The 25,656-nt window shown below is 41.6% G+C and overlaps 6 protein-coding genes across 9 annotated transcripts; 1 reads left to right on the top strand and 5 right to left on the bottom strand.

Annotated features, from left to right (window-relative positions):
• Window positions 1-441: 441 nt before the first annotated feature.
• On the bottom strand, window positions 442-2,355 carry olfm4.2 (olfactomedin 4, tandem duplicate 2). Its single transcript, XM_018690076.2, is given in 6 exon segments — window positions 442-1,362; window positions 1,440-1,485; window positions 1,487-1,582; window positions 1,678-1,890; window positions 1,976-2,143; window positions 2,252-2,355. Coding segments are annotated over 6 exon segments (1,374 nt in total). The 5' UTR covers window positions 2,309-2,355; the 3' UTR covers window positions 442-568.
• Window positions 2,356-3,835: 1,480 nt separating this feature from the next.
• Window positions 3,836-5,846, bottom strand: olfm4.1 (olfactomedin 4, tandem duplicate 1). Its single transcript, XM_018690071.1, has 5 exons — window positions 5,738-5,846; window positions 5,460-5,633; window positions 5,149-5,361; window positions 4,927-5,074; window positions 3,836-4,800 (listed from the first exon to the last, which is right to left on the bottom strand). The coding sequence occupies exons 1-5, from the start codon at window positions 5,789-5,791 to the stop codon at window positions 3,971-3,973; spliced, it is 1,419 nt and encodes a 472-aa protein (XP_018545587.1). The 5' UTR covers window positions 5,792-5,846; the 3' UTR covers window positions 3,836-3,970.
• Window positions 5,847-6,194: 348 nt separating this feature from the next.
• On the bottom strand, window positions 6,195-10,371 carry LOC108892494 (leucine-rich repeat-containing protein 74A). Its single transcript, XM_018690070.1, has 13 exons — window positions 10,165-10,371; window positions 9,742-9,917; window positions 9,557-9,664; window positions 9,372-9,465; window positions 9,118-9,167; window positions 8,940-9,021; window positions 8,702-8,787; window positions 8,426-8,620; window positions 8,238-8,333; window positions 7,927-8,070; window positions 7,593-7,697; window positions 7,201-7,286; window positions 6,195-6,906 (listed from the first exon to the last, which is right to left on the bottom strand). Exons 1-13 carry the CDS (start codon window positions 10,268-10,270, stop codon window positions 6,297-6,299), a joined length of 1,938 nt encoding a protein of 645 aa, XP_018545586.1. The 5' UTR covers window positions 10,271-10,371; the 3' UTR covers window positions 6,195-6,296.
• Window positions 10,372-10,746: 375 nt separating this feature from the next.
• Window positions 10,747-14,938, top strand: angel1 (angel homolog 1 (Drosophila)). The gene is made up of 10 exons (XM_018690069.2): window positions 10,747-10,868; window positions 11,385-12,239; window positions 12,364-12,599; window positions 12,676-12,745; window positions 12,838-13,280; window positions 13,408-13,549; window positions 13,640-13,765; window positions 13,879-13,912; window positions 14,022-14,185; window positions 14,269-14,938. The coding sequence occupies exons 1-10, from the start codon at window positions 10,802-10,804 to the stop codon at window positions 14,427-14,429; spliced, it is 2,298 nt and encodes a 765-aa protein (XP_018545585.1). The 5' UTR covers window positions 10,747-10,801; the 3' UTR covers window positions 14,430-14,938.
• Window positions 14,939-16,424: 1,486 nt separating this feature from the next.
• vash1 (vasohibin 1) lies at window positions 16,425-21,907 on the bottom strand. 4 transcript variants are annotated; one of them, XM_018690073.2, is made up of 8 exons: window positions 21,679-21,906; window positions 20,930-21,330; window positions 20,345-20,433; window positions 19,856-19,912; window positions 19,415-19,489; window positions 18,819-19,200; window positions 18,090-18,199; window positions 16,425-17,882 (listed from the first exon to the last, which is right to left on the bottom strand). In XM_018690073.2, the coding sequence occupies exons 2-8, from the start codon at window positions 21,149-21,151 to the stop codon at window positions 17,810-17,812; spliced, it is 1,008 nt and encodes a 335-aa protein (XP_018545589.1). In that variant the 5' UTR covers window positions 21,152-21,330; window positions 21,679-21,906; the 3' UTR covers window positions 16,425-17,809. The 4 variants fall into 4 exon arrangements, with proteins under 4 accessions (XP_018545589.1, XP_018545590.1, XP_018545588.1 ...); XM_018690074.2 differs by having other exon boundaries at window positions 20,930-21,307; XM_018690072.2 differs by having other exon boundaries at window positions 20,930-21,906.
• A 576-nt stretch (window positions 21,908-22,483) lies between these two features.
• fcf1 (FCF1 rRNA-processing protein) lies at window positions 22,484-24,940 on the bottom strand. Its single transcript, XM_018690068.2, has 8 exons — window positions 24,826-24,940; window positions 24,353-24,417; window positions 24,113-24,184; window positions 23,885-24,033; window positions 23,687-23,759; window positions 23,484-23,571; window positions 22,857-22,951; window positions 22,484-22,734 (listed from the first exon to the last, which is right to left on the bottom strand). The coding sequence occupies exons 1-8, from the start codon at window positions 24,826-24,828 to the stop codon at window positions 22,686-22,688; spliced, it is 594 nt and encodes a 197-aa protein (XP_018545584.1). The 5' UTR covers window positions 24,829-24,940; the 3' UTR covers window positions 22,484-22,685.
• Window positions 24,941-25,656: the final 716 nt, after the last annotated feature.

The following is a 25,656-nucleotide window of genomic DNA, read 5'->3' as shown; positions in this document are numbered from 1 at the left end:
TCTCTAGATAGATCTCGTGATCTTTAAAGACAATCAAGGGACTTTGCATACATCTATATTTAGGAAAGCAACAGACAGAAACAACATGCTACCTGCCAGGTACAAAACAGCCTTGATTATTTTGATTATTGATCACGCTTTGTTAGTTTTTGAATAGACTTTGATGTTGTAAAACATCCTAAAACTTTGTAGATGGATGAGTACGAAACATATGATATATATATATATATATATAGATATGAATTAAGAATCAAAAGGTAGGAAACTTAAGAAAATAATGCATTCTAGTTTTAGCTTGCATTCATGAAAACCACATTTTATTGACAATTACATCAGAAACAATTGTCCAATTGATCCCAATCTGCTTGGATCCTGGTCATTGCCACTTAATTTTGTAATTGTACTATTCATATGCATAAAAAGTGGAGGCCAGTCAGATCATTTGAATGCTTCAGTTTGATTTTATTCAGAGGATGACACTACATAGGCTTTATAGAGCTCCAGTGACAAAGAATAAATGCAGATCAATTGTATCAATCACAATACTGTAGATCACAAAGAGGAGGAATCATTTTTTATTAAACCTCACACTATAGGACACATAGTAGCCATCATTGTACATGTAGAGCTTCTGATCAGTGGGGTTGTAGTCCAGGTTGGTGTATTTCTCCTGGAACTTCTGGAAGGGAATGTTGAGGTCCTTCTCCTTCCCGGTCTTGGTGTCGAATGCATAATAGATCTCCTCTGTGTTCACATCTAATGCCCTGGTGGCGTACATCACTCCACAGGCCATGAAAGCATTGCCAGCCAGTTGTTTGAACACACCGGTGTTCCACTCCTCCGCAATGCCAAAAGATTTCTCATCTATCTTTGCAAGGACAATTTTACCCCCGCTCTCCCCTGAGGCGTACATTACCCACAAGCCATTTTCATCAGCTGCAAAGTCCATGTTCTGATTGTCTGAGTAACTGTATGAGAACCTTTGACTAGCGGCTGGGATCACTCTGTAGTTGTATGTGGAAGTGGTCAGATTCAGCTTGGCCATACTGAAAGGTGTGTTGATCTGGTAATAGATGGCATTTCTGTGAACAATGAAATTGTTGCCGGCACCTATCCACCCATTTGGTATGTCATGGCGTTTGAATGCAGACCTCAGAATTAGCTTTTCATAGTCAGAGTACAGATAGAAGTCATACACTGAGGGACTGGTGTATGCACCATAGATGTACATTGACTCAAAGCCTCGAACAGGTTTGGAGTCTTTTCCCCAGCCCCCATATTGGTAGCCTGAGTTCAAATGAGCATTTAGCTGGACCACCGTTGGTTTGCCGATGCTCAAGATTCCTGTGTGATTGCAGTTGCCTGAAAAAGAAAGAAAAATGTTGAAAATGACCGGCAGTGTAAACTGTTATCCACCATCTTCTGACTAGCTGACTCACCAATATCTGGCTTGATAAAATCATGCTGCCTCTGGCAGTCCTCCAAGCTTCTTCTGTAGCTTAGCAAACTCCAAGCGGATCACCTCCAGGTTGCTCTTGTCATAAGTCTCCAGTTGGTTCACGATGAGTGTCATGTTGCGGATCTGGAAATAAACACATTAATGGAACCAAAATCTAATATTCTAACTGTGAAGAAAGCCACATTTTTTGCTACTAGGTTAAAAAATGGCTATTTCACCTCTGTATACAGACTGTTGAACAGTGGTGAGGAGGCGTTGAGGGAGACTTTGAGCTGCGACACCAGAGACTCAAACTCTCTGAGCTCAATCCTGAGCAGCTCAAACTCCAGTTTGATGTACTGATCAGGACTGCTCTCCAGCACAGCCACTCTAACCGTCAGGTCCTTCAGGTCTCTCAAATAGACCTCCAGTTTACCCTCATAGCTCACCATCTGAAAGACAACATACGTCACTGTTGTGATGTTTTACCACAACATATGTTTTCAGTCATTGTTCTGCCGGTAAGGCCTACTGCACCTTGTTAATTTGGATTTCCACTTCCAGGATCAGATCCTTGCTGACTTGTTGCATGTGCTGAACCCGGTTAGCAGGGAAGGTGGTGTCAGCAACATACACGTGACAAACACACTGACCTGACTCACCCACTGATGTAGTCACATTGCCAGATTCCCAATCATCCACTGGCTGAATATTCCAAAAAATAAAATTAAATAAATAACATAAGTAAAGTTGATTGTAATAAATGAACAATACATTTGAATTATTCAGTTAAGAAAGGTAAGAGTCACTTACAATCCAGGCCAGAGCAGGACTGAGGGCTGGTACTAGCAGGAGTAGAACTGGTAGCATCGTGTCTCAGTTCACCTCTCAAGTGTCTCCTCTGAGCCTCAGTCAGAGGACTTTTAAAGGGAGCTCTTATCAGATCATCACCGGCACCTTATCTCCTCCCATTGTTATTGTCTGAGCTCCACACGAGCGCATATGTTCTTTCACAAGGAACCTGTAATGGTCATGTTCCTTGTTTGCCCTCAGTAATAATAATAATAATAAGGGTGTGGATGAGAAAATGCCATGTGTAGTGAACTCCAGCAACTATTTGTTATGTTTATGGCCTGTTAGCTGAGTGCTGCATGTGTTATATAGGAGTAGAAAGAAGTCAACATATTCACAGGTAGACACAGATAGATATGTATTGCACTGGCTCAAGAGTGTAATTTAATTTGATTTAATTCAAATAAAGCAGATTTATTAATATTTAACCATACTTAATAGATCGTGCTTGTTTTATAGTCAATACCTCAGAAGTCAGTTCTCACTACATTTTGAATTAAGTAATCAAACAGCTTTTTTGTATTGCTTCTTCATCCACATGGTTTATTGCATAATCTTATACATGTGACTTGGGTGGTGCTTTTAACAGCATGGTGCATAGAAGGAAATATTGTGCCACAAGAGAACAACTCCTGAATTAAATGCTGAGTCAAATCAGAGAAGATCACCATGCACACCCACATCTTCACTTCAAGCAGCCCAGATGAAGGAATAAATTATAATAATTAAATCAAATAGAGAAAGAGAAGAGCTTGACATTTATGAACATGACGATGTAGAACTTTTGATTTGAATTTTATAATTTTTGCACTTTGGTATATAGTTTTTTTATTGGTCAAAATCAGGCTTTTTTCACTGCAGAAAATTTTGACTTGTCACAGTGGGAAAAGCACAGGTATTACTAAGAACACTGACTGTGACTGTTCTATTCAAAGGCCCAGTGAGTCATGACAGTGTGACAGAGAGCTAGCACTCATAATACCAGAACCCTGAAACTAAAACACCCAAATGGAATTCAGCCATCTTTTAATTCTTAAATTATTTTTTTCTCTTGTGTGACATGTCAGAATGTCTTCTGTGAAAAAGGCTGATTACACAGCTGTACTGTAAAACAAATGCTATTTATTGTGTCACTACATTAAGCTAGTCAATTGGGGAAGTCATCACTGTGGCTGCAGACTTATAATGAGTCTGTGGTTTGTTAGAAAAACTAAAAAGCACTGAGAGAGCAAAACTCAAGATAGTTTGATTTATTGATCTTTCAATCTGGCATTTTGGGTCAAGCCTGAATATATTTACTTGTCATTTACTGTATATGCCTAAAAATGGTCATCTAACAGTAGAAAATAAATCCCTCCTTTTGTATGGATCTTTATGGAAGTGATATTTAATTAATAAAAATGGGGCTTTAAAGTTGATTATTTCATTATAAATCTGAATATTATTACTATTTTAAGATAGTAATAATACTGTAATTTCCTGCAATCAGCAAATATCACACTCTATTCATAAGCAAGGACACACCTGACACATTTGTAATGCTTGAGGTCATTTATTCATTTATTAGCATTCAAGAAGAAGGATATATGATGCACTACATGAACTACAAGAGGAAAGGTGAATGATACAATCATTGTCTGATTTTTAAGATGTTAAACTAAGGAAATCACAAATAATGATTTAGGTCCGGCGATATGGTGGCGCCACAGTGGCTTTAGTTGTGTGGTTAAACCACAGGTGATAATTTACATAGTAGCCATCATTGTACATGTAGAGCTTCTGGTCAGTGGGATTGTAGTCCAGGTTGGAATACTTTTCCTGGAATCTCACAAAGGGAACACTGATGTAGCTCTCCTGTCTGGTTCTGGTGTCGTACTTGTAAAAGATTTCATCAGTTTGGATATCTACTGTCCTGACTGCATACAGAACGCCACACACCATGAAGGCGTTATTCACCCCTGGTTTGAAGACACTAGTCTGCCATTCCTCCTCAACCCCAAAAGAAGGCTCATTTATCTTAGCAATGACCATCCGACCACTGGACTCCGCTGTAGCATAGGTCACCCACAGGCCTGTCTCGTCTGCAGCAAAGTCAAAGTTTTGATTGGGAGAGTTAGCATAAGAGAATCTGGTGCTAGCCTTTGCAATCACCCTGGACTCATATCTCATGGTAGTGAAATTCAGTTTAGCCAACCCAAAGGGACTGTTGATCTGATAGTACAGGGTATTGTCACGGATGATGAAATTGTTCCCTGTACCATACCACCCGCTGTGTAAATTGTGATGCTGGAAGTGATTTCTCAAAATGAGACTGTTGTAGTTAGTATAGAACCTAATGTCAACAATGGAGCTGCTAGTATAGCCAGAATACCAATACATAGACTCTCTATCGGGAACAGGCTTTGAATCTCTCCCCCAGCCTCCAAATTTATAGCCAGCATTTAGATGGGCATTCAGGTGACTCACAACGGGCTTGCCAACCTTGATGATACCAGTGTGTGCACAGGACCCTGCAGGCACACACACACACACACACACACACACACACACACAGAGAGAGAGAGAGAGGAAAATGAATGAAATAAGTCCAAAGAGGGCTTATATTTAGATGTGTGTAGTAGTGTGAATGAGCTCACCAATGTTTGGGTTGAAGAGCTCCTGGTGGCGTCTCTCGCACTCTTCTAGCTGCATCTGCACCTTGATGTATTCTCGACGGGTCGCCAGAACCACATTCTTGTCGTAGGTCTTCTCCAGCCTCGTCAAGGTCTCTTCCATGGCTGTAACCTGAAAGATAATGAATGGTTTGTCAGTGTGATGTCTGGTGATGCACTGACCGCCATCCTCAGGACTTACTGTACCTGCACGCGCAGTGACCTGAAGATAGTGGTGGAGCTTCTGATGGAGAGCTGCAGCTCTTTAGCCAGAGCTTCCACTTGCTTAATCTTCACCTTAATCTCGTCCTTGTCAGCTTCATTGTAGGCATCGGGGTTCTTCTCAATTTTTTCAACCTCCACCGTCAACTTTATTATTTTTTCTGAATATTCTGTCAGCTTGGTCTCATAGTTTTCCAGCTGAAATCAAATCAGGAAAAAACACTTCACTGCTTTTTTGTGTGTTTGTCTAAAATATGTCATCATTTATTGCAAATGCTTTCAATATGTCAGAGCACCTTGCCCAACTCCAGCTCCAGTTTGTGGTAGATCTCCACAGCTGTCTGCTCCACCACCACCAGGTCTCTTAAAGGAAAAGTTGAACCGGGCAGGAAGGCATCACAGGCACATCTGTCCCCACTTCCATCCTCTGTCTCATTCCTCGCACTCCGCTCTTTCCACAGGCCTACATGCTGGAAAAAAGGGGTCAACACACAGTGGATCAGCTTCCCTCTAATGTGAGTAGAACCTCAAAGAATACAGATGAATCATTTGATCTAAGTCATGCCACACATACCCCCCAGGCCATCGCAGAGCTCAGCAGCGCAAAGAAGTACAGAGTGCTGATCATTCTGGTGCAGTCAGAATGCTTATGATCGAGACAGCTGAATCTTCAGGGGTTTTATAGCCAGTATCTATGTCAATATCTTGTAAGATGTTGCACCTGTCCTGGTTCACAGCATTGTCAGCCAAGACCCGTGTCATGTTATTACACTTGATGTTATCTTCAGTAAACAGATATTAAATACTGGATGTTTGTTAGAAATGATCCATGGGCGTGCATCAGATTTGGAAGAATCATTGGTGGGTGGTGTCTATACCGTCTGTCAGAGTTCCCATGTGTTATGAGATGTTTTGTTTCCTCCAATGTTTCATCTCATACCAGTATGAAACTGAATGAAATAAAATAAGATATGCTGAATATACTGTGCGCATTTGCCAACTTTAGAGACTGGAAACAAGACAAATAATGAAAATCTATCTATCTTTATTTAATAATTGTGAGTAATAAATAAGCCAGTGATGACAGGCAAAAACAATCATAACATTTCATAGCATCACACAGAGTTTGACTGTCACTTGATAGTGTGAGTAGGCTTCTTTGAGCCCTTCTCCACATGTTTCTTAGTTTTCTTCTTCTTCATTTTCTTGGTTTTGGCTTTAACTTCTGGCTGCTTGGCGTTGAGAGCAGGCCTGGACCTGGTCAGGTGGTTAGCAGCGGAGCTTAGCTTGCTGTGGCCCATCTCTGGATCAGAGCGCACACCCTGAGCCGAGATGGACTTTCCTGGGGCAGAGCGTGGGGAGTCATCCAGCAGGTTGGGCTGGGAGAAGGAGCGCATTGCCAGGGAACTGGTTGCGCGGTACGACGGGGTGCCTCCCAGAATGGGCAGGTGCACGTGCTCGCTGCTCAGGTTGGTGACGGAATAGCGACTGCTGTTGGACATGACGATGTGGTGCCACGAGCTGAGAGGGGTGGCAGAAAACTGCTGCGGGCCACTCGAGTCCTCTTTGGCAGCTCCTGGAGATATGACCATGGAGCTGCGAGGTGTGACCGCCTCCACAGCGCTCTGGAAGGTCTTGAGGATGCGGTCACTCTTCTGCTTCTCTTTTTTCTGACGGGACTCAACCTTCCTCAGCTGGCGCCGGTGATCTCTCATCATCTGTTTCCTTGTATCTGCCAACCCCCTGCGCAGAAACATCAGACAACATTTGCTTTGTCAAACCAAACTAATTTACATCATTTTTATAGGCGTCAATCAAAGCGAAGATCTGGACAAATTCCCAACTGATAACTAAAACACACTTTGCTCAACTCTACTATCGCCGAAACACTGATAAAACAGACAACTCTAAATATTCACAGCAAGGTTGTTACTCAATGTTTTCCAGCAATAAAACTTAAACAGGGCAGGTCCATTCTGTGATGCAATTCAGAGGTCCCATCTGAGAGTACAATCAAGCAGCAGGAGATGTGCTTACCTGTAGTCAACCATTCCTGTCCTGTCACGATCAAGTCTCTGAATCAGCTCCTCAATCTGGTATCGATCCAAAGGAATGCTTGATTGCTATCATGGTTTTACACAACAAAAAGAAAAAGTCAAAGAGTCATTTATTCATCTACTTTTTCATGCAATGCATCAGTGAATTACAAGTCCTTTAATGTATGACTTCATTGATTTTCTATGTGCTTTATGTCAGTCAAGATCAGCATCAGGAAACAGCTGTGCAGGACAGGACTGGAAGAGGCCTCGTCATGGATGACCTCAGAGGGCAAAGCCATGGTGTTCTGTCACTGAAATCCATGAGTGTGGTTCTTTCTGCAAATGTCACTGACTCTACACGGTTCAGTTAATCAACATTTATTTGGAAACCTGCACCGCCTTCCTGAAGTCAGCGACAGGGACTCGCATGGTACCATCTTTGTCAATGTTCCGAAAGAAATCCCACAGGCGCAACTTGCGTTGATCCAGATAATCCTTTTGAAAGATTCAGAACATGTTTTGACAATTATTAAATACATACAGAACCAAACAAAGATGGAGATGCAGCCAACTACAGTTATATGACAAACTACATTGTGTGAGTAAAACACTCATTACACATTACACATGAATATGTCATTACATTTTAATATAAAATGATGGAATGTAACCATTCATTTCAGATGTTTAGGCTTACTAATTCTCATTAGGTGACTTAACAGACCTGGATGACTTTCATTGGATCGACACGTTTTGGTGGCTTCTTAGCGATGAAGCCTCCCACCCCACCATACTGTACATCCAGTCCAGGATGCTCCTGACATGTCACCTCCAGCAGATGCACAAAGTTCTCATTTACCAGCACATTCTGCTTGGTAAAAAGGTGAAAAAAAAGAAACAATGCAATCTCGTCTTGATTAATATGAATACAAAACTCAGCTGTTAACAGATAATATGATTTGTTTGAATTGTGATCAAATCACATGACAGGATATTCAGATCAGGATGCAGGACAGCGCCACACCAGTCACTCACACACATGTTTATCTCCTCCAAGGCAGTTTTAGGTGTGTTCTTCACCACATTAACCAAGGCCAATGCTCCCTCTACTGTTATGGAGTTATATGCCAGCTACAGGAGTACAAGAATAAAGCATCATCTTACAATGTATCCGCAGTCATACTGATGATGTGAGTTGGTTTAATACAACTTTGTCCACCCACCAGTAGGACTCGGAGTGTGTCATTGAACTCAAGACCTCTGCACAGCATGCCGACACCCTCGTTGGTGAGGCGGTTGTTGCTGAGGTTGAGGTGCACCAGAGTGTTGTTGAATTTTAGGGCCTCTCCCATGGCCAGGGCGCCCTCATTCCCAAAACCATTCCATGATAAGTCAAGGTGTCTTAGCATTGTATTCACCTAAATATGGAAAATGTACAGTACATTTCATCAAATGTTAAATACCGGGTCAGGGATCAAATGAATTTCTTTGAGCCATACCTTGAGTCCTGCACAAAAAGCTACAGCCCCTTTCATTCTGAGATGATTCCAGCTAAGGTCCAGTACCTCCAGACCTTCATTATTTGCTGTAGAAATGGATGGTAAAGTCAGAGAAAAATATACAGATCTTGTATCTACTACTGTGGTCATTTTCTTGATATGGCATCACACTGTTAAAGTAAAGTGGTGCACTGGATCACATCTGTAAAGACATTATGATTGGTGAATTTTACCATACCCAGCAGTTGTCCCAAATGTTCCCCTCCTTTTCTGCAAAACTCATTATGGCTCAGGTCAAATTCCTTAATTCTGGAATTGCTCTAAATGTAAAAAATATTATCAATATGTTTGTATTGATTGTAAAACAAACACATGAACTACCTGGAGTTTGGTTAATGTTTTCTTCAGTAACTTACTGAGAGGGAATCTGCAAAATATTTAGCATCATCATCAGTGAATCCATTTCCTGTTGAGAAAATATTATATGTTTGTATGTACAATAGTAATAATCTTATCACTGTTGAAAAATTTACAGATTGTGTGAGAAATCTTTTTTCAACCTCCAACCCTGAAAGGTGCAGTGAGCTGTGGGTGGGTACTTGGAACTGAGTTCATGGTGTTGTTCCCATCTAATATCAGTACAGTTAAATAGTGTTGATGTGCACGTTACCTGAAAGTTTCAACGATTTCAATGAAATGTTGTCCAGCAACATTTTAGCCACGTATTCTGCTCCTGCAGACTGCAGATGGTTGTTGGACAGATCCTGAAAGTAAAATAGATGCTGATTCCATAGTTTGGAATACCACCTGAAAAGCACTTGTGCCCTCTAGTGGTGGGTTTACAATCCTACATACCAGATGCTGAATGGTGAAATTAGCCCTCAACATCTCCACAAGGTATTTGGCTCCTTCAGCTTGAACGTGATTGTCTGCCAGTTCCAGAGTGTTGATGTGCATATCAGTCTAAATACAAAGACTTTATTAGAAATTCTCTACTTCATAAAGTCACACTCAAAAACACACTTGCATTCTAAACTTACCACCAAAGCAATAGCAAGTGCCTTGCATCCCAAAGGTCCCAGCCCATGGTGGGTGAGGTTCATGGTTGTGGAGTCAAGGTTTCGTATAAAGTAGGAGACTGGCACCACACCCACTAGCTTGCAGGCCTGCAGGTACACTTCAGCTATAGAAGCTGATTTGTTGCTCTCCTCTTTTTCTGGAAACACGTAACCCCATACAGCATGAGTATCACTATACAGGCCCTTGCCTATACATAGAATAGTGAGCATATATTTTAAAGCATCACTTCAAAGAAGCCATTTTTTTGCATTGTTTTGTTTTTACCAAACTATATTGAATTTACAGCATCTGTCCTGTCTGTAAGACTTTCCAGCTTTACACTAAGAGCAGTATTTTGCCAAGAACACCACAGTTTAGTCCAAGAATAAATTTAGAGTACTTACCTGACTCCAAGTCTGTGTCAAACTCATCCTCCTCACCTTGGGGTTGAGTTGGGGATGGACAATCATCATCTTTTAAACAGAGAGATTCGAAAGATAGTGAAGACATTGCAGTCTGCCAGAGTTTATGACCTGTTTGAAACCATTTCCTAGACACAAAAAGAACACAATCTTTGGTTTATTTGTCCATTTGTTCCTGGTTGCTCTGTGTGGACTACTGCTGTGAAACTGAAATAGGTCTGTGCTGGCTATCAAGTAATTCTACCCCTCAGGTAGCGTGTCATGTGTAGTGACATTAACAATTTATGCTGCAATGTGGTTACAGTATTCTGTTTTTAGTAACTAGAAGCAAAACATACTATAAGAATATCATGGCACAGTATGTGAAATGATATAGTTTTATTGTATTGTATTGTATTGTATTGTATTATTGTAGTAAAATATTGTTTAATTGGTGATATGTGATAATTGGACATGTGATGTTATGCTGTAGAATGCTGTGTTTTTTAAAGCCACATTAGCACATATTCAGACCAAGCACACCCATTGAGAAACTACACCACTGACATTTGACTTGTGCCCCATAACCTTTCATTTTAACAACCTCACAACGCGCATGCGCTGATTTCAGTCGAGAAACATGATTGGCACCCTGTTGTTTTATGCACTCTACCCACTGTCACGGTACCTCACCGGTCGAGACTCAGGTAAATCTTACAGCACGTTTACAAAAGTGTGCGTGTTTTAAAGTGTCTGCATCGGATGTGAGGGTTTTCCCCGAGCAGCTGCGAGGAGCTAACAGTTGCTAACGTTAAGTTTAGTTCGTTGCTGACTGAGCAGTTTGTCTTGACATTTTGTTGACGGTGTCTTTGTTAAGTTGTAGAGTTACATTTTTATTGCAGGGTCGATATGACGTGTGAAGTTTCTTGTGGTTACTTAGTGTGAGCTAACGCTAATAGTTAATCCTGGGTGAAAACGGGGGCACAGGACGTGTCGTGTTATTGCAGTTTAGCTAACTTTAGCTTATGGCAACGTGTTTGCACCTGTTTTTGAGCTTTTGACGCCCCCCTGTGACGTCGGAACGTCACCACGCGGGAGTGTTATGCTGCTGTACTTTGTGTTAAGTTAGACCGATACGTGGCATTTTAAACGGTCTGTCTTGTCACTGTTTAAAGCTTAATATAAATGCATCGCTGTTTTCTTACGCTAATGTTGTTTTACAGAGCCCCCAAAGAAGGGTCTTTCTCCTGCAGTGGTTAATGGCACAGCAGTATGGGATGGTGGTGCTGTCACAACCAGGAGGTTCACCCAGTCTCAGACAACCCTGCTGGACCAGTGGCTCAGCCCAAGCAGTGGGACCAAAGGAGAAACGAAAGAAAGGATGAAAGAGCAAAGCCCAGAAAAAGATGATCCAAGAACCCACACGGACAAAGAACAGCTTGTGGCTGTCCTGCGTGAAGAAACTAAAAATAAAGCTGTAAAGATAATGAGTGAGATGCAACAACACAAAGTGAAAGTTCCCCCACAAGAGGATATCCACGTGGTGCTGCTTAGGGAGCAAAACACAGAGGATGCAATTATTTCTCCAACTGAGGATACCAGTCCAGTACAAGCACTTGGGGCACAGTTAAAGTGCCTGCAGACAGATGACAGCACACAAGAAACTGCCTGTCCAGTTCAGCAGCAAGTACAGATACACACCATGGCAGAGTCAGTAACTCCAGCTGAGGACAGCATACAAGAAGCTTCCTGTTCAGTGCAGAAACAAATACAGATATCAAGTGTGGAAGAGCCTGTGCCTTCATTTGAAACTGTTGATAAAGTAACTGAGTGCTGGGATGAATATGTAGGTCCCGTTGCTGATGAAATGCATGGTGGAGCAAGCAGTTCTGATCTGGTATTTGCTTCTCTTCTCTCTAACACTCAAACCCACCTTAACTTCAACGAGCAGCATGATACACAAACTGGCTGGCACTTCCCTGCAGGACCTGGCTTGTCTGAAGAAGTGCAGTGCCCACTGTGGCAGTTTCCTGCCCTGAGCTATTACCCTACATTAGAGCCGACAGTTCCCTTTGAAGGTGAATGTCAGAATTTTTTCCCTATTGTAATATTTCCATTGTAGTGACATTTGTCATGTGAGTAGTTTAACATCCAGCTGTTCATTTGCACAGACCTGTATATATGTGCTTGTCTTTCACCCAGTAATGTGGAGAGTATGGGAGGAGATGGATGAGAATGCCGCTGCAGCAGAGCCTGCCCTCATACCCTTTCCATTCGCAAAGGCGTCGATGGACTTCACTGTCATGTCCTACAACATCCTTGCTCAGGATTTACTGGAGGCAAACCAGGACCTGTACATGCACTGTCCCCTGGAGGTGCTGGACTGGAACTACCGGTGCAGCCTGCTCCTAGAGGAAATACTGAAATGGGCACCAGATGTGAGTGAAATGGATTTTTTTTGTCTTCAGATTAATTTAGCTACCGCTTATGACTTGTGTGTGTCCTCTCCTCTAGATTCTGTGTCTCCAAGAGGTTCAGGAGAACCACTACCATGAATGCCTGTATCCAGTCCTTTGTCAGATGGGTAGGTTGTCTGAAAGAAAACAGTGGTACAATCATGTTGGGGGATATTGTGATAAAGATATAACAAATTTTGTTTTCATGTTGTTGCTCTAGGTTACACTTGTGTGTACAAGCGGCGTACAGGAACCAAGACAGATGGCTGCGCAACTTGTTATCGAAGCACTTGCTTCTCAGAGGTATCAGTCACCCCGTTGGAGTTCTTCAGGCCTGACACGGAGCTGCTGGACCGGCACAACGTGGGCATTGTTTTGCTGCTTCAGCCAGTGGTCACCCAGGGGTCTGAAGCCAAGGCGAAGGGCCCGCTCCTCTGTGTGGCCAACACCCACCTGCTCTTCAACCCCAGGAGGGGTGACGTGAAGCTGGCTCAGTTAGCCATAATGCTGGCAGAGATCGACAGCACAGTCAAGTCCTGTAAGGCCAAAGGTGAACACTGTAACGTTGTGATGTGCGGAGACTTTAATTCAGTCCCACACATGCCCCTGTATCAGCTGATCACCACCGGGGAGCTCTACTACCAGGGTCTGCCAGCATGGATGGTGAGACTGAAACACTACAAAGAACTTGTGTTTAATAGCTTTATTAGGCTCTTTATTTCATGTTTTCTGTCATGATGCTTACAGCAGTTACCTCTGTATTCATGTATATATTCACCATGTCCTAAAGATATCAGGTCAAGAGGACCTGTCCTACAGAACCCACTGTCACAGACTGTTTGCTCCCCTGTGGCCCAGCTGTCTGGGAATCAATGACAACTGCCAGTACGCCTCTGTCGAGGACGCACTCGAGAGCCAGAGTCAGAAATCAGGTCAGTGTTTAAAGTCACACTGTGATTTGTACACACTGTTATTTTTGTGATCTTTACCCAAGGAGTGAATTCAGGTCTTATATGTTTCAGTTCCTCTCTGTGTGGGGAAATGTCAGTACAGCCATGAGTTTATGCTGCAGCTGCGCTATTGTCCAGCTGCATGTGTCCGTCCTGCGGACCTGATGCTGATCCCGGGCGTGACTGACAACACACCAGGTACACTTGTACAATACTGACACAGCAACATATGCTTATACTAGTTCCACCAATGAAAAAGACTGATTTCCATACTGTAATGTTTTAAATGTGTGTCTTCTTATTGTGCACAGATGCTTCAAGGGGAAATCAGCTTTATGATAAAAGGTCAGTTTCCCTGCAGTTTTTTTGTCATAATGTCATTTGATGGGGCAGCTGTCACTGCTTCTTACCGCTTTGATACCATGTGATATTACTTGTACATTTTGTGTCACAGTTTCAGACACACTATCAGTCATCAGTTAGACCTGGAGTCGGTCTACAAACATATTCTCCCAGGTTCTGGTGCCTCAGAAGTCACAACCCTGCACTCTGAAGTGGGAGCCACTGTCGACTACATCTTCTACTCCCCGAGACGCATCTCAACCTCTGATCCAAAAGGTATGAACACCTGACATGAAACTCTGGATGAATCATTTGCTTCTTTAAATAACTCGGGTTGTTTTTTGTTTTCTTCTCCGTAGCTGGTGGCAGCTTTGCGAGCGAGGGTCTGAAGTTGATCGGTAGTCTCTCCCTCCTATCAGAGGATGTCTTGTGGTCGATGAAAGGCCTACCCAATCACGTATTCCCGTCTGACCATCTCAGTCTCGTGGCCAAATTCCAGCTGGACCTGAACGCTGCATGATAGGAAAGACTGCGGGTGACCTCAGCAGGATGGACGTCACAGGATAAGCATATTTCCGTTCAAACGATTCAGGTTTTGCTCCACACACATTTGGTTTTTGTTTTTATTAGTACAAATACCATACTTGTGGTTCAGTCCTGGCAACAGTGGATCATAGTTTTCGAAGCGAATTGAAGTTAATATTTTTTGTTCAAAAGGGCCAGGAAAAATAATGAGTGCCAAAATTCAGTCTCTTTCCACATGGTTTTCATCAGATAAATGATGAGCCATGAGTGAGATATGACAAATCTTATTTGCGGTGATGTAATTGTTCATTTTTAAAAATGAAGGCAGTGATTGCTTTCTTTTTGGTGTGATAATACACTGACCTGTTCATTTTGTTGATAAGTGCTCTGTCACATTTTAATTTATTTTAAACCTCAGGTTGAAATGAGAATTAGATTTCTCTGATTACGAGCCAGTTCTATTTTTTCAGATGGCAGAAATATTGAATAAATGTTTTCCACTAATTTGCGACTGCTTCATGATTTTTGATCATAGCAAAATAACACATGTGCCTCAAGGCTTGAAATAAGAATTTAAAGTTCCTTTGTGGATTTATGATGCAGCAGGGTTAAATGCATCCACTTAGCTTTAAATCTTCAGGTTGGTGTCAGACTCCCTGTGTATCCTGTGCTTAAGATTGTGACCTGAATGTTGGCTCTGTCCTTCCCATCCCACTTCACTGAGGCACTCAGTTTGTTATGGTGAAGATGTTTGCTTGTGTGTGTCTGGTTGATGCATGAATGAATAATTCATGTAGATAGTTGAGTGCTCATGCATGACGGGGCGCAGTGAGGGAGCTTTGTGTTATGTGTGGGCTATAGAACGTCTGTGTCCCGTCAGAAGAATGTCTTCACTTTCGCTCTCTTCTCACTCACTCTTGTCAGTGTGAGCTATGTAAATATATTTGTCATAATACAATCGTCCATGACTTGAACTCTTTAACACATGGCAAAACCAGATTGTGTGTGTCTTTACTCACCCCTGAGGCATGCAAGTAAACAAAATAGGTCAGTGGGTTTTCTTTCCAAATAGGTCATTATGCCTTCTGTTTCCATATCTTACAAATACTGGTGGACAAAGTGTTTGACATCTGGAATCCACAGGGAGGGAGCAAAGTGATTTGTTTATATTTTTCAAGACTTTTATCTCCTCATAATTTATCAAGAACTTCAGCACTGACTCCCACAATATTAACAAATCCCTTGTTTTAAGCAGCTTGCTTGCACATATCTCACCACTCTCTCACGTGATTTCACAGTAATACACGACAGTATTTTACCTTACATGCCGCCCTAGCTCTCTCAAAGGTACTTTGTCGACCTGTGCATGAAAGTGGTTCCTCGCTGACTGGTTTTCATTGAATGCAGCAGCCATTAAACCTTATTAGCTGATTGCTGTGCTGTGGGGTGGACTCGGGGATCCATTAAACAGCAGGATTCCTCATCATGAGAACAAAACACACACGCTGCCAGCATACTACCACAATTATTTATCTAAGCTCAGAAAGCACTGGCAACACCAAGACAATATGAAGAATGGAATAATAATGTTTCACAATATCCATCTTACTTTGGTCAGTGTAGGTTTTCCATTGGAAATGCTAGCCTGAGCAATATTCTGGGATATAAAACATGTTGAAAGTGTCCCACTTAGTGTGACTGAGGGTTATGCTTCCCTTTTATAGAGTTGTTGGCGTTGAGTTTCCTTTGTATAAACCCAGCAGGGGTAGTGTTTGGAGATCTCTTCAGTCCACTCTCGTCATCATCTGCCATGGTGCCAAAAGCTGAGGACACCCTGTGCTCAGTTTGAACTATTGGTTGATAGAAAACTGGCGCCACTCCCTGCCTGACACCCAAACAACTAATAATAGCTAACCACTTCATTTGTGGATTTATTGGGATGTAGGCTGTTTGAAAAAGGGGCAAGGCAATTAAATACATAATACAAAACTGAGTTGCCACGATTTTGGTGACACTTTATTGTGATCCTGTAAATCAACAGTTTTTTTGGTACAAAACGACTGTGTTAGAGAATATTGAAATGAAAATGGACGACATCGAGTGTACACGTAAAAATGTTGGCTGTGGCAACATATTCAGAACAGTGCGTGGTAAATATTTAGTGGTCTGCTAGTGAACACTGAAAGAAGTATAAAATGACCATTTCAGATAAAAAAAATTACAAAATGCAGATAAAAGTGCTGTAAACAAACGTCCTTACACCTTTGCTTAAATGGAAGTCAGTTGCTTGGATACCACTTAAGGCAAGTGACATATTTGATCAAGTTGCTACAAATAATAGTTAGAAACAATGTGTACACACACACACACACACATATATATATATATATATATATATATATATATAATATATATATATATATATATATGAATAAAAGCAGTTATACAGTACATATACACTGACTTAATAATTTACATCTACATTATATGCAGATGAGGTCAGTCAGCTGCATTACCATGAGTCACCTTAATAACTGTCTTGGTTCACTGAAAGATTTTATATTCAGCAAACAGCCGTCTTACACTGAGATATACTTAGGTATACAATGTATTCAATCCCATATTCAGTCAACATATCTTTAAGGTAAATACCATGCTAAACATGCTAGCATCTGGTTATTTAACTGTCACACAGTTTACTTCAGAGTAATTTGGAAGAGCAGAGATGACACTGCTTTGTGTTTAGTGAGAAAATGACAGTAATGGATTGGATATAAAAAAGTGTTTTTCTTCTCTTTGAGTTGTCGTACAAGGCACGAGGGGTAGTGGTTTACAAACTAGTCACTACACAAGCACTTGCTGCCCAGCAGAGCCTAAGTGGAGTTAAAATTACATTACATGTATTTGCACACTTACAGTACGCCAATACAGATTGCAGACAAGCCTTAAGAGCTTTTGTTGAACGTAACAACACCACAAAACCTATGATATGTCTAGTAGCACATTTACACTGAGTGGTAGTTTTGCCCGGCTTCAGGGAAGCGACATATTTCACATCGTGTACGCAAAACTTATTTAAAAATGTTTACAAATTACTGCACTTTTGACCCTTTTTTAATCATTTGGGAGCATTGCCAGCACCAATTACTAAGCACAGTAACTGCTCCAAGAAAAAAAGCCTCTAACAACACAGACATCAGAAAGCAGAATGAGGCATTTGTTTTTGGGAGGAAAAGTTGCTGGTGACCCATTCAACGCTGCATCCCGTGAACAGGCCAATGTGGACAAAGAATTAAGCCTTAGAGTAAATCAATGGCCTCATGAGACAATTGTGTGGTACCTTAAGTTTCACAAGCAAACCAAAAAAGTCTTTCTTCAGACTCGAATCTGGTATCCGTTCATGTCTGCGGATGGTTTTTGTTCCAAGACCTTCTTCTCTCCGGAGGGACTGCAACAAAACAAACACCAGTGTGAGACAAGACAATAAGTTTTATTCAAACAAGAAGGAAACTGTGACTAATACAGAAACTACTTCTGCTTCGCCTTAGATCATGAGACATCTGCAGTCCAAGTAGTTTCCAGTGACGACAAATGGTTAAAGTGCCTGTATTTTTAGTGAAGAACTAAATTATCCAGAGCACATGATAAATCATACCGTCTCTCAACGCGGCTGATCCTGCGGATGGGACTGCTCGGCCCTCTGTGGGGTGAACCCATGCTGTTTCTCCTGTCTTTGGTGGGAGAGGGAGGCGCAGGCTTTCCTATCTGCGAAACAGAAAAAATTCCAATCACTTTAAAACACCACATGGGCAAGTTATGCTTACGTCCTCGCTGTACCGCGTGAGTGTCGGTGGATGAAATCTGCCCTCGTCTTTAATGAGATTGTGCAGAGCACTCAGTGTAAAAGATCAGCTATTGATGGATTGAGCTGGCCATGCATGAAGCACAGCAGAGCAGAGTCAAGCCATCACATTAGTTTTATTATACTATACACAGAGCTCAGCATCAAGGCCGCCTTCATTATGTTAGCATGAGAGGTGATGAAAGAGCATCGTTTGAGAGAAATCGCTCGTCAAATAGCAGGTCAGCTCAGTGTCAGTGTGCAGCATGTCAGAGGAAACCTAATAAGCAGTCAGGGAGGGCAGTCCATCTGCTGAGGACAAATTATATTTCTTGTCATTGTCTTTAGTCCTGTGTGGGATCAAATTGTACTAGTGTCAGCTGCAAAGTGAGACATCAGAAAGAAATGTAAACTTGAGAAAAAACATTTGCTTTATGTTTAGATTGCAATTTTCCCACATTTGCTGTCTGCTTCTGTGCTGCCAACTCCACTATTCAACTGTCTTCTCTGATTTTCCCTGCTCATTTCCCCACTGAGCCGTACCTTCAGCCTCATGTCTCGAGTGTGTCTCTCCAGTTCCTTCCGCAGCTCCTCCTTGGTCAGCTTGTCCAGGTCCAGTATGGAGTGCTTCCACTCTATCTGCTCCACGCTGTGAGGGTCGTGGGACACGTACTGGCCGATCTTGACCTTGTGGAGGGTGTGCCAGTAGCCCCTGTAGGCCCCGTTGAACTCCTGCACCAAGTCCATCAGCGTGCGGAACTCCAGGGGCTTGAACATGAGGTCCTCCCTCCGGCTCATGCCCAGCGCGCCGAAACGTCCCCCACTGTGAACTCCCAGCACGATGTGGTGGAAGTGGTTCCCTGAGAACTGAGACTTAAAGCTGAGGGGGAAGCGCTCCACACCCGGCATGTTGTTGGTGAGGTAACTGAATGAAGGTGGGTCAAGGAAATGGACGGATGAACAGGAAAAATCCTGTCTAATCAATACAGATTTGGCTCCTTTTGTCAAGCCTGCTGTTAGCCTTCTGCTTCCATGTGGAGAATCACACGGCCATAGTTATAGCATTAAAACACAACACAATCTGAAGACATCATGGCATCTAAAGCGTCATGCAACATGATCTATTGCTGTAAAGATACATCCCCAAGATCACCGCCTCCAGACATTTGATTGGCAGAGCCTCCCGTGTCATCTCCTTAGCAATGTCCATCAACCTGTGCAGAAAAATCAAACAAGTGCATGTAACTCTGGATTAAGAGACTGATACACCAGTGACTGCAGTAAACCAGTGACATGAACACACTGTTATTGATTTCATGCAGCCAAACAAAAACATTTTCCATGAGCCAGGGAAATTAAATCTGCGCTACTAAATCTAATAAAGTGAGGTCAGGAAATGTGCACTCCAGGCCCCCATTGAGTGATGTTAGCTCCTACTCGCAAAGCCCTGAGGTAAACCAGAGATACAGCTGATCCACACGCATGTGCTGGGTAAACCCCTAAGAAATCATGTGTGACCGTAAAGCTCCATGAGTCTAAAACTGATGTTTTTAAAAAAAAAAAAAAAAAAGTTGGCTTACGCAGTGAGAGGACGGCTCTTCTTGATTTCAAAAAACTGTGTTCCCGTGTGATTGTACCTGTAGGATATAGTTAAGGTCATTCTATAGCAGAGTGTCGTGAAGCTGCCTGGGGAGAGCACTTTGCTGCATTCAGTGAGGAGGAGAGACAACCACATGAAGTGCTTTGTGATATTCATAGGTTGTTGGTTAATTATGGATGAATGTCTGCTCTGACTGGAAATCAAGCTTTTGCTTAATATAGAATATAGTATCTACAGTGGCCTACTTTCTCCTGTTTGGCCCATATCTGTCAAAGTGTGCTAAAACAGTGAGTCAGTGGGTTTAACAAAAAGTCTGTAAGTGTTACACTTCTTTTTTTCCTAGTGCTATACACTCTGACATCAATTTGAGTCAGATCAGTGAGTAAAACATATCTTATAAGTGACATATGAGCAAAATATTTAAAATCCACTATAATTATTGTTTTGGTTCGAAGCAGCCAAAGGATACTGCAATTCCCTGATGTATTTCTGTATGGCTTCCAGGCGCTGTGGGATAGTGGTGGTAGGTTGGTATGTAGGCACACTCGGTACTGGAATCTGTGGGACAGAGGAGCCAAACAACTGCATTGCCATCATACAATCCTAATATTCACAGCTGCAGCTGGAGAATGTAGTCTTGTTTGACCTCTATGCTCTTCTGGAGTCAGTATAACTAATGGTGTAAGTATCTTAATTCCTCTTAAATCACTCTCTTGAGAAATGAATGAAAGGTATCATTCCTCTGTGTCTTAACAGCCATAGCTGGCAAATGGACTGTGCAGGGAAATCTGCACAATGCGACCACTGTGTTCTATTACACTGAAAAAAAAAAAAAATCGGCAAAAATAATCATTTATAGAGGATTATTCATAGTGGTTTTAGAGGCACATGGCTGTCTGTGTTTCTGTCAGTTATGTGAGAGTAACACTGTAACTCAAAATTTTCCCATAACACATGGGTGTAAATTGTTTCTCCACTAAGTTCCACATGGTTAAAGTGAAGAGCAGAGTACTGGCAAGTCAGTATTATCAGCTTCACATGTTCAACACTTTACCTTGGGCAGGTCAGTGGCACCCCGGATCTCCTTTGCCAAAGCTTCGCCGTTGGGGTGGATTCGAGCCACATGGCGCCACATCCTCTCCCAAGTCTCCTCATCCACCGGGAGGCCTCCCCTGTTCACATAGAAAGGCACCCCTCCGTCCCTCAACTCTTCTTCGCCCTCGTCCTCCTGCTCCTCATCCCTCTCCTCCACCAAGCCCACGGTGGCCCTCAGCATCTCCTCCTGCTCCACGGGGAAGTCCTGGCACAGAAATGTCCTGACTGATGCCTCGGACCCTTTCACTGGTTATTAATCTGCTTGCAGGTTTAAGTAGGTTCCCACAACAGATGGCCAACTCATGACATCCAGCAGCTTTGTCTGCCACCAGTATCTCTGTGAGTCAATGCAGTAGTGTCCTAAATGTAAAGGTGTGAATTAAAACACACCTCTGTGGTTGAAGCAGGTGAATAAGAAGCAATGATTTAATTAGTGGACTAAAAAACACTGAATTAAGAACTGACTTTGCAGCAACTATTTAGCACTTTGGTAAAAAATTTAATAGACCACAGGCCATCAAATAATCAGCTACTGATAAAGATGTTCAGATTAAGACATTCAACCTTTAGATATGCAGCCAGTTATACTGACGGTACTGTGAATGTTCATCAACAAGCGAACACAAGCCCGCCAATATAACACTATCAGTCTTTAAGAGGATTGACTCTGCAGACAACAAAGTACTAGAAATTACAAATTCCCTGTACCGTTAGAGGTCATTCACACCACAGATGTCCAGCAAATCCCTGCTCTTGTACAATCCCGACACGACACTCTTGATAAACGTCCAGTTCATGTCCGCTTCACCACATTATTTCCTTCCCAGTCAGCCGGTTCATTGTTCATGCAGATGCTCTTCTCGGCTTCAGTTACTGCGGGTTGGGTTCACGTCCAACGAGCCGCTCAGACACTCCCAGGCATCCGCGTACTGCGCATGCTCCGTACTTAGCGGATGATCTCAGCCGTGACAAATGCTGCATTCAGGTGCTGCTCGCGAGGTGTCAAACTGACATGTTCAAGTGTTTGTTTGTTTTTTTGGGTTATTACCGGTACGCATCATTCTGGGCTTATGTTTTCAATTTACTCAGCCGGGCCTGTAGTTTATCGTGCAGTAGTGTGAGGGTCAAGAAAGGAAATTATTAAAAACATTCGAATGAAAACTATATGTAACAAAAAGACAAGTTTATTTACATGGAAATGCCAAAATATTGTATTGTAAGTTTAAATAACAAAATTCTCTGGTTCAACTAGACTAATGACTAATCAATTAGCATTGTAGGGAATTAAACAAGTAATAAAACACATTTCCACTTTAGTTACATTAAGGACCTCCAAACAGGATAATTAAGAAGACAGAATCTTAAAAAGCTACATAACAATGTAAAATATTTACCTAAAATTGCTTTAGTGTGGTATTTTTCTCATAATAAATAACCATCTCTGCTCATGTAGAGAATACAGACCTTTACACACTTGGGGCTGTTGAAAAAAAACTGAAGACTGAACAGGACATGCATTGCAACAACTCGTTTATTCCAGAAACAAAATATTATATAAGAAAAACAACACCTTAAGTAATTTTCAGTTACATCAAACACACACAACATCATCCTCCAATAAATCAAACTTCAAAATCTAACAATATTCTTTAATATACATAAGAGGAAAACAAGGGAAACATCGGTCCATTTACAGGTCCAGCTCAGCTGTAATATTAAAATCTTGGAGCACCGTAGTCATCAGGCATCCGTTCAATGTTATACCTGCATTTAAAAATACAGAAAAAAAGGATGTGTTTTTGATCAAGCTGACTCCAGAACAAAGTTTCACAAGTTGTGCAAAAAAAGGCGCACAAACAAAAAGCAAATATTTATTTGTGGTATACCTGTGGTTTGAGATGTACATGATGGGTACTCCAGGGATCTTCCTAACTCTTCTCTTTAGATCTCTGTCCACAGTAGCCAGGATGTAACACTTGTGCTGTGGAAATATTTTTATGTAAGTTATATCTGCCCTTCAGTACCAAAACTAAACAACATTATGTAACATTTGTTAACACACTATAATGATAGGATGACAGCTCTGCCACCAGCTGTTTAGTGAGTATTCTGCACACTTCCACCAGCGTTAACCGCAATACTCTTTTATTAGATTGTGAATTAGGTTCTGCGATCAGTTTACCTTGAACCAAGCTAACCGTCATACTAGATGTATGAGGCTAATGTGTTGCTAATTCTACATTCTAGTCAAGTAATTTACAGTTGGGCTACATATATTTTGCTCTTTTTACTTTTAGTCTGTGGACTTGTTTTTCCTAAATGGACCTTCAGTGGCAGCACTTTGTTTCTTCCTAACATGAGGGACAATGTAACCAATTTGACAGTTAGTCTAATGTGTATCAGCGATCTCCAACTAGAAATGCAACTATAATCCACCTTATGTAGATGCATTGTTTTCCACGTTGTGTGCCAACAGAAAACAGAACAGAAAACAGTACAGAAAAATATATTACCTGTGTTACCCTTTGGACTAAACAGTCATCGGCATATGTCCCCTTGTGTGTGCACGGCAGGCGCTCAAACCTTGGATCTTTGGCTATCCTGTAAAAAAAAAAAAAAAAAAAGAAACAAAAAAACAAATTGTTATAGTAAATATTATTTATGAATGATTTCAATTGGTTTGTGTCCCCAGTGCTATCTTATAAGTATCTTGTACCTGAGTGCAACTCTGTACTTCATTCCAAGTTTTTCAATCTCAGCCATTACACAGTCTGTGATATATGGGATACCTGGATAGGATAAGATTGCAGAAAAAAATAATTACTATGTCTTCATTAGACTATAACATGCTGAGTCATTATAATAAGATAATCATCATCATCATTCATATTTTCCACTAGACAATTATACTTACATTTGGCATAGAGACAGTCCATCATAGACTGAACAATGTCCAGTTTGGCCTTGATGGAGAAGTTGATGAAATTGGTGTCAACCAGAATGTGGTACGGTGGACCAAGCTGAGTATTGTACTGGAAGAACAGGCATGATGGGTACTTTGGCCTGCACAAAGAGTTAAAGGAAATTAAGTTGCGAATGAGCAGTCAACCAATTTATCATCCATTTTGTGTTCAAAACTTACACTTCTCTCTCCTTAAGCTCTGAGGGATCTTTCTTCTTTTTCTCTTTTGCTTTGGCTCGATCTTTCTCTTTTCTACAAAACAAACAAGGACTTATAAGTCTTGAATAGTCCACATTTCACCTGTAATTATTTTGTTCTGCTAGATTGAATGTGTCAGTTAGATTATTAAACTTCAAGTGATGGAGGAGATGGTTAAACCAGGGGTAACTTTGGCTCAACAGAGAACAAAACAGGACTCACATTCTATGATCTTTCAGATTGATCATTCGCTTCATTGCAGCAAACTTCTTTGTTTTCTGCTTCCCCTACATAGAACACACACACAGAACTGCTTAGAACATAAATCAAAACTTAACAGTTTATATTGCTTGGAAGCGGGCGAGGAAATCACTGTGAATGTGTTAGTGGATGGTTAGGGGAGCAACACAACAACACAATGCTGTCACAGGCTCTAAGGTTACACTAAAACTCAGGCTACACTCATGGTCGCAGCTTTTTGGAATAATATATTTACACGAATATTCACTATAGCTAGCACTGTATGTAGACATAGCTTACTCAACATTAGGCTAGGCTAGCTAACTTAGCACAGTGGCTTGCCTGTTAAAAACCGTTCACGCCTTGTTAATAATGTACAAAATATTATGCTTAAAGGGGACACAAGCTATCAAAGCAGCCGTGGAGTTGCTGTCACAAAGTTACAGGTTACTTACCATGGTTTAATTTGAGAAGCAGATCTCATTAGCTGAAATAAACTTGTTCCCCTACCCCTCGTGTATCGAGCGATCAGTGGTGACGCAATCAAAAAGCGACACTCTTTCTGCGCATTTTCCGGCTGCTACGCTAATGTCCACCAGACGAAGGTAGATGCAGTGTTTAAACGCATAGATTAAGGACATTTTTAGATTTACAGTTTTGCTTTGTTTAGTTATGCTACTGCGAGCGGTGTCTCGCGGGTGTATTGTGACGTGCATCTTGATAACCGCCACGGCTTGGCGACGAGCTTTCTGAAATTACGCCGACATTGTTGGCTAAGTTAGCTAGGTGCTAGCATCGTTCGCCAGTCAAATAATGATACTGTAGCCGTTTGTCTTGCTAACAGATGTTAGCATTAGCGCCTAGCTTGCGCTCCAGGTGTCAATAGACGAAGGGGAATGTGTGATATTACATTTCTTTAAAATATTGAAACATCATTCAAGCAACCCCCCGGTGAACCTAACTAAAACAGTTTGAAAAGTTTATGTAGCTATCTGGTTGTTTAAGTCAGTGACAGCGGATGACATTTGGGAACGTTTTGACACCTGAGCAAGCACGTCTAGACAGCTCATCATCCTCACTACCATCACCATCATCTGGATTTGTCGGTGAATGAGATTAACAGTCTAATTACCCTCTAACTGACCTGGTTGCTTTGACTCTGATAGATAAACAGAGCTTGGTGATAGTGTTATGACCATTCTTTAGTTTTTCATGCATATTTCAGTGTTATGGATTACATGTGATGTTATTCTCCCATCAGCCAACACTCCAGGGTGACACTTAAA

This window comes from Lates calcarifer, linkage group LG19, assembly GCF_001640805.2.
Source record: "Lates calcarifer isolate ASB-BC8 linkage group LG19, TLL_Latcal_v3, whole genome shotgun sequence".
Lineage (NCBI taxonomy): Eukaryota > Metazoa > Chordata > Actinopteri > Centropomidae > Lates > Lates calcarifer.
Note: the sequence above shows the minus strand (reverse complement) of the source record. Positions and strands in the feature narration are given on the sequence as shown.

What these genes read in the sequence shown, in the direction of transcription:
- angel1 (XM_018690069.2), top strand. Translation starts at nt 10,802, where the DNA reads ATGATTGGCACCCTGTTGTTTTATGCACTCTACCCACTGTCACGGTAC. An exon ending in TACTGAAATGGGCACCAGAT is followed by an intron (nt 12,600 to 12,675) that starts GTGAGTGAAATG and finishes CCTCTCCTCTAG; the next exon opens with ATTCTGTGTCTCCAAGAGGT. An exon ending in TCCAGTCCTTTGTCAGATGG is followed by an intron (nt 12,746 to 12,837) that starts GTAGGTTGTCTG and finishes TTGTTGCTCTAG; the next exon opens with GTTACACTTGTGTGTACAAG.
- fcf1 (XM_018690068.2), bottom strand. An exon ending in AAGTACAGAGTTGCACTCAG is followed by an intron (nt 23,572 to 23,686) that starts GTACAAGATACT and finishes TTTTTTTTACAG; the next exon opens with GATAGCCAAAGATCCAAGGT. An exon ending in ATGTACATCTCAAACCACAG is followed by an intron (nt 22,735 to 22,856) that starts GTATACCACAAA and finishes TTTTAAATGCAG; the next exon opens with GTATAACATTGAACGGATGC.
- olfm4.1 (XM_018690071.1), bottom strand. Translation starts at nt 5,791, where the DNA reads ATGATCAGCACTCTGTACTTCTTTGCGCTGCTGAGCTCTGCGATGGCC. An exon ending in GCTCTGCGATGGCCTGGGGG is followed by an intron (nt 5,634 to 5,737) that starts GTATGTGTGGCA and finishes CCTTTTTTCCAG; the next exon opens with CATGTAGGCCTGTGGAAAGA. An exon ending in TGGAGCTGGAGTTGGGCAAG is followed by an intron (nt 5,362 to 5,459) that starts GTGCTCTGACAT and finishes ATTTGATTTCAG; the next exon opens with CTGGAAAACTATGAGACCAA.
- LOC108892494 (XM_018690070.1), bottom strand. Translation starts at nt 10,270, where the DNA reads ATGTCTTCACTATCTTTCGAATCTCTCTGTTTAAAAGATGATGATTGT. An exon ending in TGACACAGACTTGGAGTCAG is followed by an intron (nt 9,918 to 10,164) that starts GTAAGTACTCTA and finishes ACGTGTTTCCAG; the next exon opens with AAAAAGAGGAGAGCAACAAA. An exon ending in ATCCAATGAAAGTCATCCAG is followed by an intron (nt 7,698 to 7,926) that starts GTCTGTTAAGTC and finishes ATCTTTCAAAAG; the next exon opens with GATTATCTGGATCAACGCAA.
- vash1 (XM_018690072.2), bottom strand. Translation starts at nt 21,151, where the DNA reads ATGCTGAGGGCCACCGTGGGCTTGGTGGAGGAGAGGGATGAGGAGCAG. An exon ending in GAGGCGGTGATCTTGGGGAT is followed by an intron (nt 19,201 to 19,414) that starts GTATCTTTACAG and finishes ACCTTCATTCAG; the next exon opens with TTACCTCACCAACAACATGC. An exon ending in ATCAGCCGCGTTGAGAGACG is followed by an intron (nt 17,883 to 18,089) that starts GTATGATTTATC and finishes GTTTTGTTGCAG; the next exon opens with TCCCTCCGGAGAGAAGAAGG.